This window comes from Micromys minutus (assembly GCF_963924665.1).
Source record: "Micromys minutus genome assembly, chromosome: 28".
Lineage (NCBI taxonomy): Eukaryota > Metazoa > Chordata > Mammalia > Rodentia > Muridae > Micromys > Micromys minutus.
This window is the reverse complement of record NC_137963.1, coordinates 37,762,897-37,775,523: the sequence shown is the minus strand read 5'-3', so window position 1 is coordinate 37,775,523 and position 12,627 is coordinate 37,762,897. Positions and strand designations below refer to the sequence as shown.

Below are 12,627 nucleotides of genomic sequence, written 5' to 3'. Positions count from 1 at the left end.
ACCTGGTGTAGATTCCAGAAACCTAGCCAGAACCTCTGCAAGAGCAGGAGGAGCTCTTAACTCCTGAGCGTGCTCTCCAGCAACAGCGATCCCACACTGACTGCCCAGTGGGTGTGTTCTCATTGAAGGGGGCCTTTAATGCTACAAGCAGCATGCTGAACATACACAGGAAATAACAGAATCAATTTCTCAGTGCCCTGGATCTCTCTCTCTCTCTCTCTCTCTCTCTCTTTCACTCTCTCTCTCTCCTCTCTCTCTCTCTCTCTCTCTCTCTCTCTCTCTCTCTCTCTGTCTGTCTGTCTCTCTCTCTCTCTTACATCGTCCCTGAAGGACCCCACTTGGAAGGTGTTCTCCATGATCTAGGAGAGCTCTCACCAGAATTCATTTATAAATCAGTGGTTGGTAGGGACATCTGGGAAAACACCGTTTTATGAAGCTGACATTGTTACTCAGGAATCGGCTTGTTCAGAATTCAGGGCCAACCGGAATGATACATTGCTAGTAGGAAGTCAGCTGCTGCAGCCTCCTAGGAGCAACCTCCCTGATTACTTACTTCATAGGAGTAACTCAGAGCACAGGTTTGTGGGTTGTTTTGTTTTTTTTTTTTTTAAATCTCACACAAAACCAAATGAACTTGGTCTTAAGTGATATTTTAATTCTCTGCCTTTTCCTGCTTTTATGTTAGTTTTGTCTGCTTGGGGACAGACACATTCACTTGTTTAGCCAGCATTTTTTTATATTGACACATCCTGAGAGAGGACAGAAGTCGTGGATCTTGGGTTCAGATCAATGACAGGAAGGAAAAAGGTGAGGAAGGCAAGAAACTAAGCTGGTATAAGATCTCACTTAATAGGTTGGAAAAATCATAGAACAGGGACAAAGAGGTGCCTCTCAATGGTTAAAAGCACTGGTTGCTCTTTTAGGGGACTCGGGTTCAATTCCCAGCACCCACATGGCTGTTCCCAACCGTTAACTCAAGTTCAAGGCATCCAGTACCTCTTACAACCTGTGTAGAAGTCAGGCACCGACGTGGAGCAAAGACATACATGCAGGTAAAACACTCACACACAAAGGAACAAAACAACACTTAAAGAAGAAAGAAAGACCACAGACTAACAGAGTGCTGTCTTTACAATTTGAAGTCTTTAATATCATTTGTAAAAGTTTTGTGTTCTCTAAAGAGAAGGGTAATGATAAAACTATCTCTGTCCTGCTGTGAGAGAAGCCTAGGGGCTGGCAAGAGGGCTCAGAGGTGAAGGTGCTTGCTGCGTAAGCCTGAGCATGCGAACTTGATCCTGTAACCCACATCAAGGTGGAAGGAGAGAGGTGATTCTCCTGTTGTCTTCTGACTTCCACAGGAGCATCACGGTGTACACGCGTGCACATCCCCACACATTAGTGTGCATATGTGCACACACACACACACACAGTAGTAATAGTAATAAACAAAAGATACAAGCCCAGTCTCTTTCAAACAATTATTCTCTTTAAAAACAAACAGATTTTAAGATAACGTTTCTTTGCAACTCAAGAACTTAGCATGTGAGAAGCCTTTCTAAAAAGACCTCTGAGAATTGTTCTGTGAGGCCTTTATATTTGAAGCATATTTTTCAGCTCAAGAAATTCGCTTATTATGATATTTTTTGTTTCTTTGCTATGTTTTCCCTCTTCTAATCCCCATTTTTTGCAAGCTGAGCGTCCTCCTCCTCTGGCAGCTGCTTACATTGCTACCCAGTTTTAAAGAATGTCACAGAAGCGGGTTTTGCCCTTCGGTTTCTCTCTCTTCCTTTGCTCCCTCTTTTCACCTGTCCATTTGCAAAATATTTTGAATGAGCCTTTTCTACTCTATTCATTCCATATAGCCAGAAATGGGTTCTGTTTGGGAACCTGGGCATTTAAGGGATGTATGTGCAAGAATGGATTGTAGCCAGAGAGGACTTATCTAAAGCAACCCTGGGCTGCAAAGATCTGCTGGAGAAACCATGGATGCTCAGCCTGGGGCAGAGGAGGGCCAAAAAACGAGATGTCTAGGTTTGGATCCAGAAGGCTATATATAGATGAGGGGTGTGTGTGTGTGTGTGTGTGTGTGTGTGTGTGTGTGTGTGTGTAGAGTCAAAGGGCAGTACTCCTGCAAGAGACCAAAGCTATAGAGGTATGGAATTCAGCTGTAGGCAAGGCACTTTCGGGCAAGGAGTCAGGGCCAACAGCAAAGGGTAGAACCATTAGAGGCTAGATGGTTCTTGGCATTGGGATTGTAGCAGAGATTCTAAATGTTTGAGGATTATCTGTATCTTCCTCGTTCCATTAGCCCAGCATCACAGGCAGATATTAAAGCCATTAGCAGGTCATTTTCTTGACTTTAAATGGACCTTCTTGGACCCTGCTGAGTCAGGGGCACTTTTAATGGCTCCGTTGATATAGCCATCTGTCTGGTCTTTGGAGATCCCTAGATGAAGGCCCGGGTTTACCCACAGTTCAGATATATAATGAAAATTAATTATTTTTAATTAGAGTCATATATATTTATAGAAATCAGTTAGCTAAACTGTATCTGGCAGAAGCTTAGCAGTCTTTGAAAGTAACTGGTGCACTTGGATGACCCTCAGTGGGAAGCGAAAGCTTGCTGGTCTTCAGTTCTTGTGGGAGTTCAGGAAATTCTGTAGACCTTGGAGACCCGAACCAGGTGAGAAACTTTACATCTGCGATGCTCGGTTTCTAGAGAACTTTCGGCTACTCGAGGTGATGTTGGGATTTAAATCTAAAACAGAAGGCAACAAGAATCGGGTCTCCTGGCTCCCAGATCTAATGGAGACTTTGAGCTGCCTGGCCAGGAGGAACCGTACAAGGCCTGACCCTGGTCCTGGAGGTTCTCTCCCCCATTACAGAATCCTTTGGTCCTGATTAAGTCCTTTCATGGACCAGAATCTTCATTTTAAGAAAACCTATTCCATCCTCGACTGAGCGTGAACGGAAATCTCCCCCCAGCCCCCGGCCAGTGTCATTTCTCCATTAATCCAAGCTCTCAATCCCTTAGTCATGGGAAGTCTCTACTGTCCAAATGGTAGCCTTTTGGAGATTTGTGGACCATGATGACCGCCACCTCCACGTCTTGTCTGATAAGCATTTTCAGATGGTTTCTTTCCATACTGGCAAAGGGAGCCAGAGTCCTGCTTGTATTAGGTAGGTGCTTATCCTAACCCAGCTTTCTCTGATTCTCTGGGAGTTATCACATGGCTTGATTTACATCTTTACTGCTGCCCCCCTTCCCAGTTCCCCCAACACAGTCCCTCCCCAATGTCCCCTCCCCTTCTCCTCTGAGAAGTTGAAGCTGCCCCCAGAGTAACTGCCCTCCCCAGCACATCAAGTCTCTGCAGGACTAGCACATCCTCTCCCACTGAAGCCAGACAAGGCAGCCCATTTAGGGGAATGTATTCCACAGAGAGGCAACAGAGTCAGGGACAGCCCTCCGCCCCACCCCCACCCCATGTGACTTGATTTTAAGCCTTCTTACCATCCAACTTCCTTGAAAATGTGATGCCCAAAAAAGACAGACCCACTATATCCATATCCTGTAACTTGCCAGCTAACTTGATCCCCTAGAGGACCTCAAGCAATTGCCTTTGGAAACAACATCTCAGGGACTTCATTGCACATTTACTTTCCTGCCTCTGCATTGTTGGAAGTCTAAGACCTGTGTCCTTTTTCTTCTATTGGAAATGTCACAGGAATCCAATGTGATTTTTGTATCTGTGTCAGGGCAACATTAAATAACCTTTATTATAAAAGTCCCTGGAAGGAAGGGAGGCAGGTATTTCAGTAGAAATACAAGGAACGATAGACAACAGAAACGGCAACAAAGTAACAATGAGTCAATGTGAACAAGCAGGAGCAGAAACAGCAACAAAGTAACAATAGGTAACATTGAACTAGCGGCCCCGAGAGAAACGGTCAGAGGGACTAAGGTGAAGTAACCTGACTCACTGCAGTGAGCCTGTGCAGGGGAAGGTGCCCATGACGTATTTATAGTGTAAAAGTGCAGATCTCTGAGTCTGAGGTCAGCGAGGGCTGCATAGTGAGACCGTCTTTAAAAACAATGAAGTGTAGTCATATAACATGATTCTATTTTTGTGGAAAACATACCTTAGTATATAAAATACGGATTTCTATAAACGTAGGTGGAAGTTAGCATATTGCTAACAAATGTTGATCGTATTGGACTCTGAAGTGATGCTTAATATAGGATGGGTATTTTAGGTTATTGTAATATGATAGGGTGATGTTTTCTCGTTTTATTGTTTTCAGAGTATGTTTGAACCAATAGCTAAGCATAATTTTCTCCATTGTATTAGGACATGTTCTTAAGAGATAAGTTGAGTGTTTGTGAGAGTGTGAACATTCACTTTTCACCTTCATTTAAAATGTCCCAGTCCTTTATTTTTATTTTATGTATACGGCTATGTTTTGCCTGTGTGTGTGTGTGTGTGTGTGTGTGTATGCACAACATGTGTGCAGTGCCTGCAGAGGTCAGTAGAGGGTGTCAGATCCCCTGAAACGGGAGTTATAGACAGTTCTAAGATGCCAGGTGGGTATGGGAATCAACCCTGCATCCTCAGGAGGAGCAGCCAGTGCTCTTAGCAACTGAGCCATCTCTCTAGCCCCTAAGAATATATTTAAGAATTAGATGGTGTTTTTTATCACATTGACATTTTTTAAAATTAATGTATATAAAACCCTTTCTGACAGGAGTGCATATTGGTACTTTCTCGGAAGAAACATAGACATCAGATTTTTTTTACTGTCCTAAATTGTTTGTTGGATATGAATTTCACAAATATTACGTACATTAGCAGTAACGGTGGAGCTGGAGAGTGTAGCGCCTTCTCCAGGCTGCACGGCAAGATCCGCCAACAGTGTGGTGGACGTGTGACCCTTTCCAACGCTCTTGTCAGGAATAGGATTTTCTTTGCAAAGCTCTCGCCCCACACACTCTCACCCTCCCCCCCCCCCGTGTGTGTGTGTGTATGTACATATGTGTATGATTATGCATGCAGAGGCTGAGGACAATGTCGATGCTATACTTTGTCTTTCTCCACATTATTTTTTGAGACGAGGTTTCTCACTGAACCGGGAACTCACCAAAATTTAGGTTTGCGGGCCAGCCAGTGAGTCCCACGGATACTCCTGTGTCTGCTGCCTCTGCCTCCGCCCCGCCCCCGCTCCCGCCTCTGGCCCCGCCTCCGCCCCGCCCCGCCCCGCCTCTGGCCCCGCCTCCGCCCCGCCCCCGCTCCCGCCTCTGGCCCCGCCTTCGCCCCGCCCCGCCCCCGCCTCTGGCCCCGCCTTCGCCCCGCCCCCGCCTCTGGCCCGCCCCCGCCCCGCTCCCGCCCCCGCTCCCGCCTCTGCCTCCGCCCCGCCCCGCCTCTGGCCCCGCCTCCGCCCCGCCCCTGCCCCCCGCTCCCGCCTCTGGCCCGCCTCCGCCCCCGCCCCGCCCCCGCCCCCGCTCCCGCCTCTGGCCCGCCCCCGCTCCCGCCTCTGCCTCCGCCCCGCCCCGCCTCTGGCCCCGCCCCGCCCCGCCTCTGGCCCCGCCTCCACCCCACCCCTGCCCCTGCACTCAGCCCTTTACATGGATGCTCTGCTCAAAGCTTTTATGGCAAGCACTTTACCAAAAGACCCATCTCCACAGTTTTGCAAAGATTTTGTAAAAGTAGAACTTGGAAGCAACACAAATTGTTTCTGGTTTTTAAATTTTTTGCCTGGCATAGTTGTAAGTGCCTTTATTACTAGCACTTGGAAGTAGAGACAGGTGGATCTCTGAGTTTGGGGATTAGCCTGATCTACATAATAAGTTGCAGGCCAGCCAGGGCTACATCTTGAGAACCTGTCTCAAAAGCTAAAATAAAATATATAGTCTTGGTCCCTGCTGGGGTTTTTTAATTCATTTTAGAGATTGATTGCCTTGTGGGTGAGGTGGGGAGGAGGTTCTCACTGCATAGACGAGACTGGCCTACAACCCATGGCCCTCTTGCCTCTGCTTGTCCGTTAGCAGAGATCACAGATCAGCTCCTTTGCTTTGGCGGATATTCTCAGTCTGGAAACCTCAAAGCCCACCCACAATGACACACTTCCTCCAACAAGGCCACACCTCCTAATCCTTCTCAAGTACTGCCACTCCCTGATGAACAGCATCCAAGTATGAGCACACCAGAGCCATTCTCGTTCAACACCACAGGCTGTTTCTAGCCTCCGGAACTTTTCCTGTGTGAATATTGGACTTCCTCCTTGGCACGGTCCATTTAGCTGTTTCTCGGCCTGAGGTATTTGGTCATTTTCTCTTTTGTTCATTGTTATTATTTGTAATTATCTATGTGTGTAATGTATATGTTTTTGAGTGTGAGGACATGTGTGTAGGTGTATGTGGGTGTGAGTGTGTGGTGGGTATAGGAGTGCGTATGTAGGGGTGATGGGTGTAGAGGTGTGTGTGTGAGTGTGTAGGGGTATGTGTAGGTGTGTGGGTGTGTGTAGGGTAAAGAGGTATGTATAGCTGTGTTTGTGTAGGAGTGTGTAGATGTGTGTGCTGATATAATAAGTCTTCACTTTCCATCTTTTCATTGAGACATAAACTCTCAGTTGAAGCTCACCAGTGTGGTTAGTGTAACTAGCCAGCTTACACCATTGACCCCCAGGGGTCTATGCCCTCTGAGGCCAGCATTATATATAATGACCTCAGAGGGCATAGACCCCTGGGCTGCCACACCACCAGCCATTCATGTGGAGACATTGCATACTTTATTTCTTATTAGATACTCTGTATTTACATTTGACATGTTATCCCTTTCTCCCCCCCACTCCCCTCCCCTTGCCCCTCCATTTGCCTTCACGAAGGTGCACTCCCTCCTACTCACCCTCTCCACTCCATTGCCTTGGGCTGCATACTTTATGGCAAATACTTTACCACTGAGCCACCCTGTCACCCAGCTTCTTAGTTACTCTGTGGCAATCCATAGACTGGGTTCTTTAAATTTTTTGTTAAATTGATTTCAGCAGTCTTTTAACTTCCAAGGGTTCCTTCTCGTTTTCTGGTAAGACTCCCTAAGCCCCTCCCCTTTCTCTGGGGGTCTGGGATGGAAACCGTGAGGGAGATACTCAGTGTGCTGGGGCTGACTGTGGACAGTAGCTCTGGTCCTCATGTTCTTGATGGTCCAAAGCTTCTCACTCATGGAGGCCATGTAGACCATGGGTCCCCCATAAAGTCGAATTTGTGTTATGACAGGAAATGAGCTTGACAAAGTGTTGCCAAGGTTGTTAGCCCCAGCATCAATGTAGAAAAGTGGGTGAACTGTTAAAGCTGCAGAAGATATCCTGGTCCTTAGTGTAACCCAAGATGCTCCTTAATAAGAGGCCTTCTTATGCCCACTTCACCTCCTTGATACCACTGTACTAGGCAGGTTTCTCTAGGCAGCGTGGCAGATGCACCGTGATTAGGAAGGCCGTGCCTCTGAGCTTCCTGGTCAGCTCTAGGATAACCTTGTCCACGGCTTTGGCAAACTGCACGTGGGAATGGGATCTGTGCAGCCCCACGGCCATTGTGTTCATTTCCCAGAGGGGCCAAGCACAGGGTGATTGGGGCTGTGTGATAACAGTGATGTCTCAGATGACCTTCCTGGTTGGTTAGGTGACATGGGAGAAGCAGCTTTGCTGAGTCTTGAGTGAGGTACCGTTCTGATGCTTCACGCCTGGTGCCAATGTGTGGGCCTCGGCAGAAGGGGCAGAGAGGGTGACTTTTGTCTCTGCCCTTCAGGAGGGCCACAGCCTTCCTTCTCTCTGGTATTGAAGACACCAGTAAGTTGTACACCACCTCTACCCCATTTGATGTTGCGGGGATCTCGCTCCCGGAAGTCAGTGACCCTTTGACTTCCCATTGACGACAAGTTTCCCATTCTCAGACTTGGCTGTACGGAGCATGTGGTTGAAGTCAATGAAGGGGCCACTGATGGCAACCCACGTCCACTTCGGTAGAGTTGAAGGTGGCCGTGGTGACCAGGTGCCACAGCTGTTCACTTCCTTTATCATGTCTCAGCTGGCATGGCTCTCAGGAATGTGGAGGTTCACAGAGCCCAGAATTTATGTTTTATGGCAGCCTGTGTCCACACTCATCCATGGGAGATGCCCCACTGCTGTTGGTGGTGGTGGCCTTCTTCCTCTTCCTCTTCTTCTTCTTCTAACTTCCTCTTCTTCCTCTTCTTCTTCTTCTCCTAACTTCCTCTTCCTCTTCCTCTTCTAACTTCCTCTTCTTCCTCTTCTTCTTCTTCTAACTTCCTCTTCCTCTTCTTCTTCTAACTTCCTCTTCTTCTTCTTCTTCTTCTTCTTCTTCTTCTTCTTCTTCTTCTTCTTCTTCTTCTTCTTCTTCTTCTTCTTCTTCTTCTTCTTCTCCTAACTTCCTCTTCTTCCTCTTCTTCTTCTTCTCCTAACTTCCTCTTCCTCTTCTTCTTCTTCTTCTTCTTCTTCCTCTTCTTCTTCTTCTTCTTCTTTGAGATAGGGTTTCTCTGTGTAGCCCTGGCTGTCCTGGAACTATAGACCAGGCTGACCTTGAACTCACAGAGATCTGCCTGCTTCTGCCTCCCAAATGCTGGGACTAAAGACGTGCGCCACCATTGCCCAGCCCTGATCTTATTTTTAAGAGCACTGACTTGTCATTAGTCACAGGGAAGGCTGCACTTTCTCCTCACGGAGCCATCTTTGTCAGAACTGATGTTTGTATGATGCTGGCTCTACAGAGTAGAAACTTTCTTCCTTTATGGTCCAGAACATCAGAAATAGCATTGGGAAAAATCAAAACAGCTAAATGCAAATCGTACCCTGCAGTGGATCCTGGCATAGAAAAGGAACATTGGAGAAACTGATGAGATTTTAATATTGCCTGCAGTTTGCAGTTTGGTTAATAGTATTGTGCTGATGTTAATGTCTTAATTCTGCAAAAAAAAAAAAAAAAAAATGAAAGGTTACGTAAGATGTTATTTTCCAGAAAGTTGAGTGCAGGGCAGATGGCAGTTGTGTTATCTTCACAACTTTTTATAAATCCCAAATTACTCCCAAACAAAAAGTGATGTTTCTGTTTGGTGTGGTGTGGTGTGTGTGTGTGTGTGTGTGTGGTGTGGTGTGGTGTGTGTGTGTGTGTGTGTGTGTGGTGTGGTGTGGTGTGTGTGTGTGTGTGTGTGGTGTGGTGTGGTGTGTGTGTGTGTGTGTGTGTGTGTGGTGTGGTGTGTGTGTGTGTGGTGTGGTGTGTGTGTGTGTGTGTGTGGTGTGGTGTGGTGTGTGTGGTGTGGTGTGGTGTGGTGTGTGTGTGTGTGTGTGTGTGTGTGGTGTGGTGTGTGTGGTGTGTGTGTGGTGTGGTGTGGTGTGTGCGGTGTGGTGTGGTGTGGTGTGTGTGTGTGTGTGTGGTGTGGTGTGTGTGTGTGGTGTGTGTGTGGTGTGGTGTGGTGTGTGTGTGTGTGTGGTGTGGTGTGTGTGGTGTGGTGTGGTGTGTGTGTGTGTGTGTGTGGTGTGTGTGTGTGTGTGGTGTGTGTGTGTGTGGTGTGGTGTGTGTGTGTGTGAGTGTGTGTGTGTGTGTGTGTGTGTGTGTGTGGTGTGGTGTGGTGTGTGTGTGCATTTTGAGACAGTGTCATGTAGCCCTTCTTGGCCTTAAACTTACTCTGTAATGGAGGACTGTTTGGAACTTGAACGTAGGGTTCTAGGCATGTGTCACCACTCCTGAGTTATGTGGATTTGAACCCAAGGCCTTGTGCGTGCTGAGCAAGCCCTCTACTGATTGCACTACATCCTCAGATCTGAAAATAGGGAGTTAATGTGAAACAAAAAAAAGACTGAAGTAATTCACTAGGATGAGCCTCATCTTACAGATTGTAAGCATTCGCCTTTGAACTGCCTATTTTGGAAATGGAGGGGGCAGTGGAGCTTTAAAGAAAAAAAAACTATGTGGTAAGAGACTTTTTAGACTTTCTGACCTTTCCGAGGTCATCTCAGATGGCTTATTTTTTTTATCTTAATAATTCTTGTCTTCTAGGTTTTCTTGAGCAATTGTGTAGTGTTTAAACAGCATAATCTTCTATAACTTATTTTATTTGCTTTGTATCCAATTTTATTTTCCACTGTTGCATTTTCATTTTGTGTAGTTATTTATTGGGCTATTGTGAAATTACTTTGGTGAATTGAGACCAGAGTTTTTAAGAAGTGAAGTAGATTAGACAATAGAAATGTCAATACACATTGATTTATGAAGCATTAATCTCTTTTTATCAAAGTACAAATGCGTGTGACCTTTAACCTATCAATAGGGAATTTTATCCAAATATCCAATTGCATACATGCAAAAATTATACACACACACACACACACACACACACACCACACACACACACACCACACCACACCATACCACACCATACCACACACACCACACCACACACACACACACACACACACACCACACACACACACACACACACACACACCACACCATACCACACACACCACACCACACACACACACACACAGACACACACACAGACATACACACACACACACACACACACACACCACACCACACCATACCACACACACCACACCACACACACACACACACACACACACACACACACACATACTATGTAATCCCATTTGGTATTGTTTATAATAACAAAGACTGGCAATAACCCAAGTGTTTATCAGCAAATGACTACGTTTTAGATTCCAGAACAATCCATACAGTGAAGCGATCGGTTGTCGAAAAGAATGAAGAATGATTCTATGTCCTGAAGGGGAAAGATGGCAGGGGTACACACTCGAGGAGAGGAACAAAAAGAACAGTGCATGTGGTGTGTCACCCTTGGCAAGAAAAAGAAGTACAGAGGCTTTACTTGTATTTCCTGCACAGCCATGGAGGAGCTCGGGAGAGAATAGTGTGGACTCAGGTCTGGGTGGAGGGACCACTCACTGAATAGCCATTTGATTTCATCATGGTGAGAAAATGTGGGTCACCATCTCCATAACGTTTCTTCAAGATCGGGTTTCAGGCCCAGGTTGGCCTGAAACTTGCCATATAGTTGAAGATAATGTTCTGCTTCTGATCCCCCTGCCTCTACCTCCTGACTCCTGGGGTTCCAGGATTGCACCATCATGCCCCGATTATGAGGACTTAGTCATTAAATGACATGCTAAGCGAGCCATCTCCCAGCTGAGCTCCGTCTCCCTGTCATCGTCACACTGTGTTTAGCTCACAGCACAATGCCTGTGTCTCTTCTCTATAGGCTGGGGTGGAATTATGCAGGTGGATTACCTATTTAAAAATTAAACATAAATCACTGAGCTACAACGGCACGCGGAAGACTTTGCCCAGTCATAGGAGTTAAAGTGTTGCCGTGGGCCAGCGAGGTGTCTCGGGAAGCACTCACTGCTCCTCCAGAGGGCTTGGCTTTGATTCCCAACACCCACCCTCATGGCGGCGCACAACGTTCTCTAACACCGGTACAGTGAGTGAAATACTCTTCTGGCCTCCGCAGATACAGAGGCACGCATATTTTGAGCACATACCGGACCACAAAATACTCCTACAGCTCAGATGGAACAAATACATGTTTGTTTTTTTAAGAAATTCTTGTCAGGTGTGATGGTGCATACTTGTAAATCCAGCACTTGGAGGCTGAGGCAGGAGGTTCATGAGTTCAAGACCAGCTTGGGCACATAGCAAAACCTTACGTCAAAGTGACAAAAACAAACAAAAAGATCCAGATAAAAATGCTGCCACATGCTAGCAGGTTCTCAAGGCAACCCAATTGTGAAACCTTACCTTTTTAAAATTCCCTCATCCTTCTGTGTGAGACACAAAGGTAGCCTGGGCTCTTCAGGCAAGTGGACTGGGAAGGAGGGGAGCTAGTCATTTGCTCCGTGGGTCTTCGGATGGGCGGGTGTGGATGTGGCAGGGTCCTCATGACAGGCTTGGGTTGGTCTCCTAAGAACTCTTCTTTCCTTCACACCATTCAGGTAAATGGAAGAGCTGGAGAGCAGCTTATCCCAGACTCGGAAAGCACACAGAATAGAGCAGATGGTGGCGAGGTGGCTTCGGCGCTCCCGGGACAGCTCTGCCCGGTAAGACTCCTGGGCTGGCAGCGGGTCCTATTGGTAGAGGTTTGGTGTCCCTGTGGGAGGAAGTGCCTGTCCTGGAAGGACCTGGGGCTTCCTGTCCATGGCTGGCTTTGATCGGCTGCTGTATGCAGAGAGATTCAACAGGTAACTCAGCCAGAAGACTGAGTGGAATGTGTTTTCCTATGCCCTCCGCCCAACACATACACAATCACACTTACCCCAAAGTCATACACACACACACACACACACACACACACACACACATACACACACATACACACACACACTGTACTGGTTGGTTTTGTGTGTCAACTTGACACAAGCTGGAGTTATCACAGAGAAAGGAGCCTCAGTTGAGGAAATGCCTCCATGAGATCCAGCTGTAAGGCATTTTCTCATCTAGTGATCAAGGGGGGAGGGCCCAGCCCATTGTGGGTGGAGCCATCCCTGGACCCGCCCATTGTGGGTGGTGCCATCCCTGGCCCGCCCATT

At 47.0% G+C, this 12,627-nt stretch overlaps 1 protein-coding gene across 1 annotated transcript in view; it reads left to right on the top strand.

The window, feature by feature from the left end:
* Positions 1–12,037: 12,037 nt before the first annotated feature.
* Positions 12,038–12,627, top strand: part of FRMPD1 (FERM and PDZ domain containing 1) — a gene marked incomplete at both ends in the record, with an annotated part of 57,106 nt that continues 56,516 nt past the window's right edge. The window contains one exon of the mRNA XM_080940138.1: positions 12,038–12,138. Coding sequence (XP_080796264.1) covers positions 12,038–12,138 — 101 coding nt within the window. The remainder of the gene's footprint in view (positions 12,139–12,627) is intronic.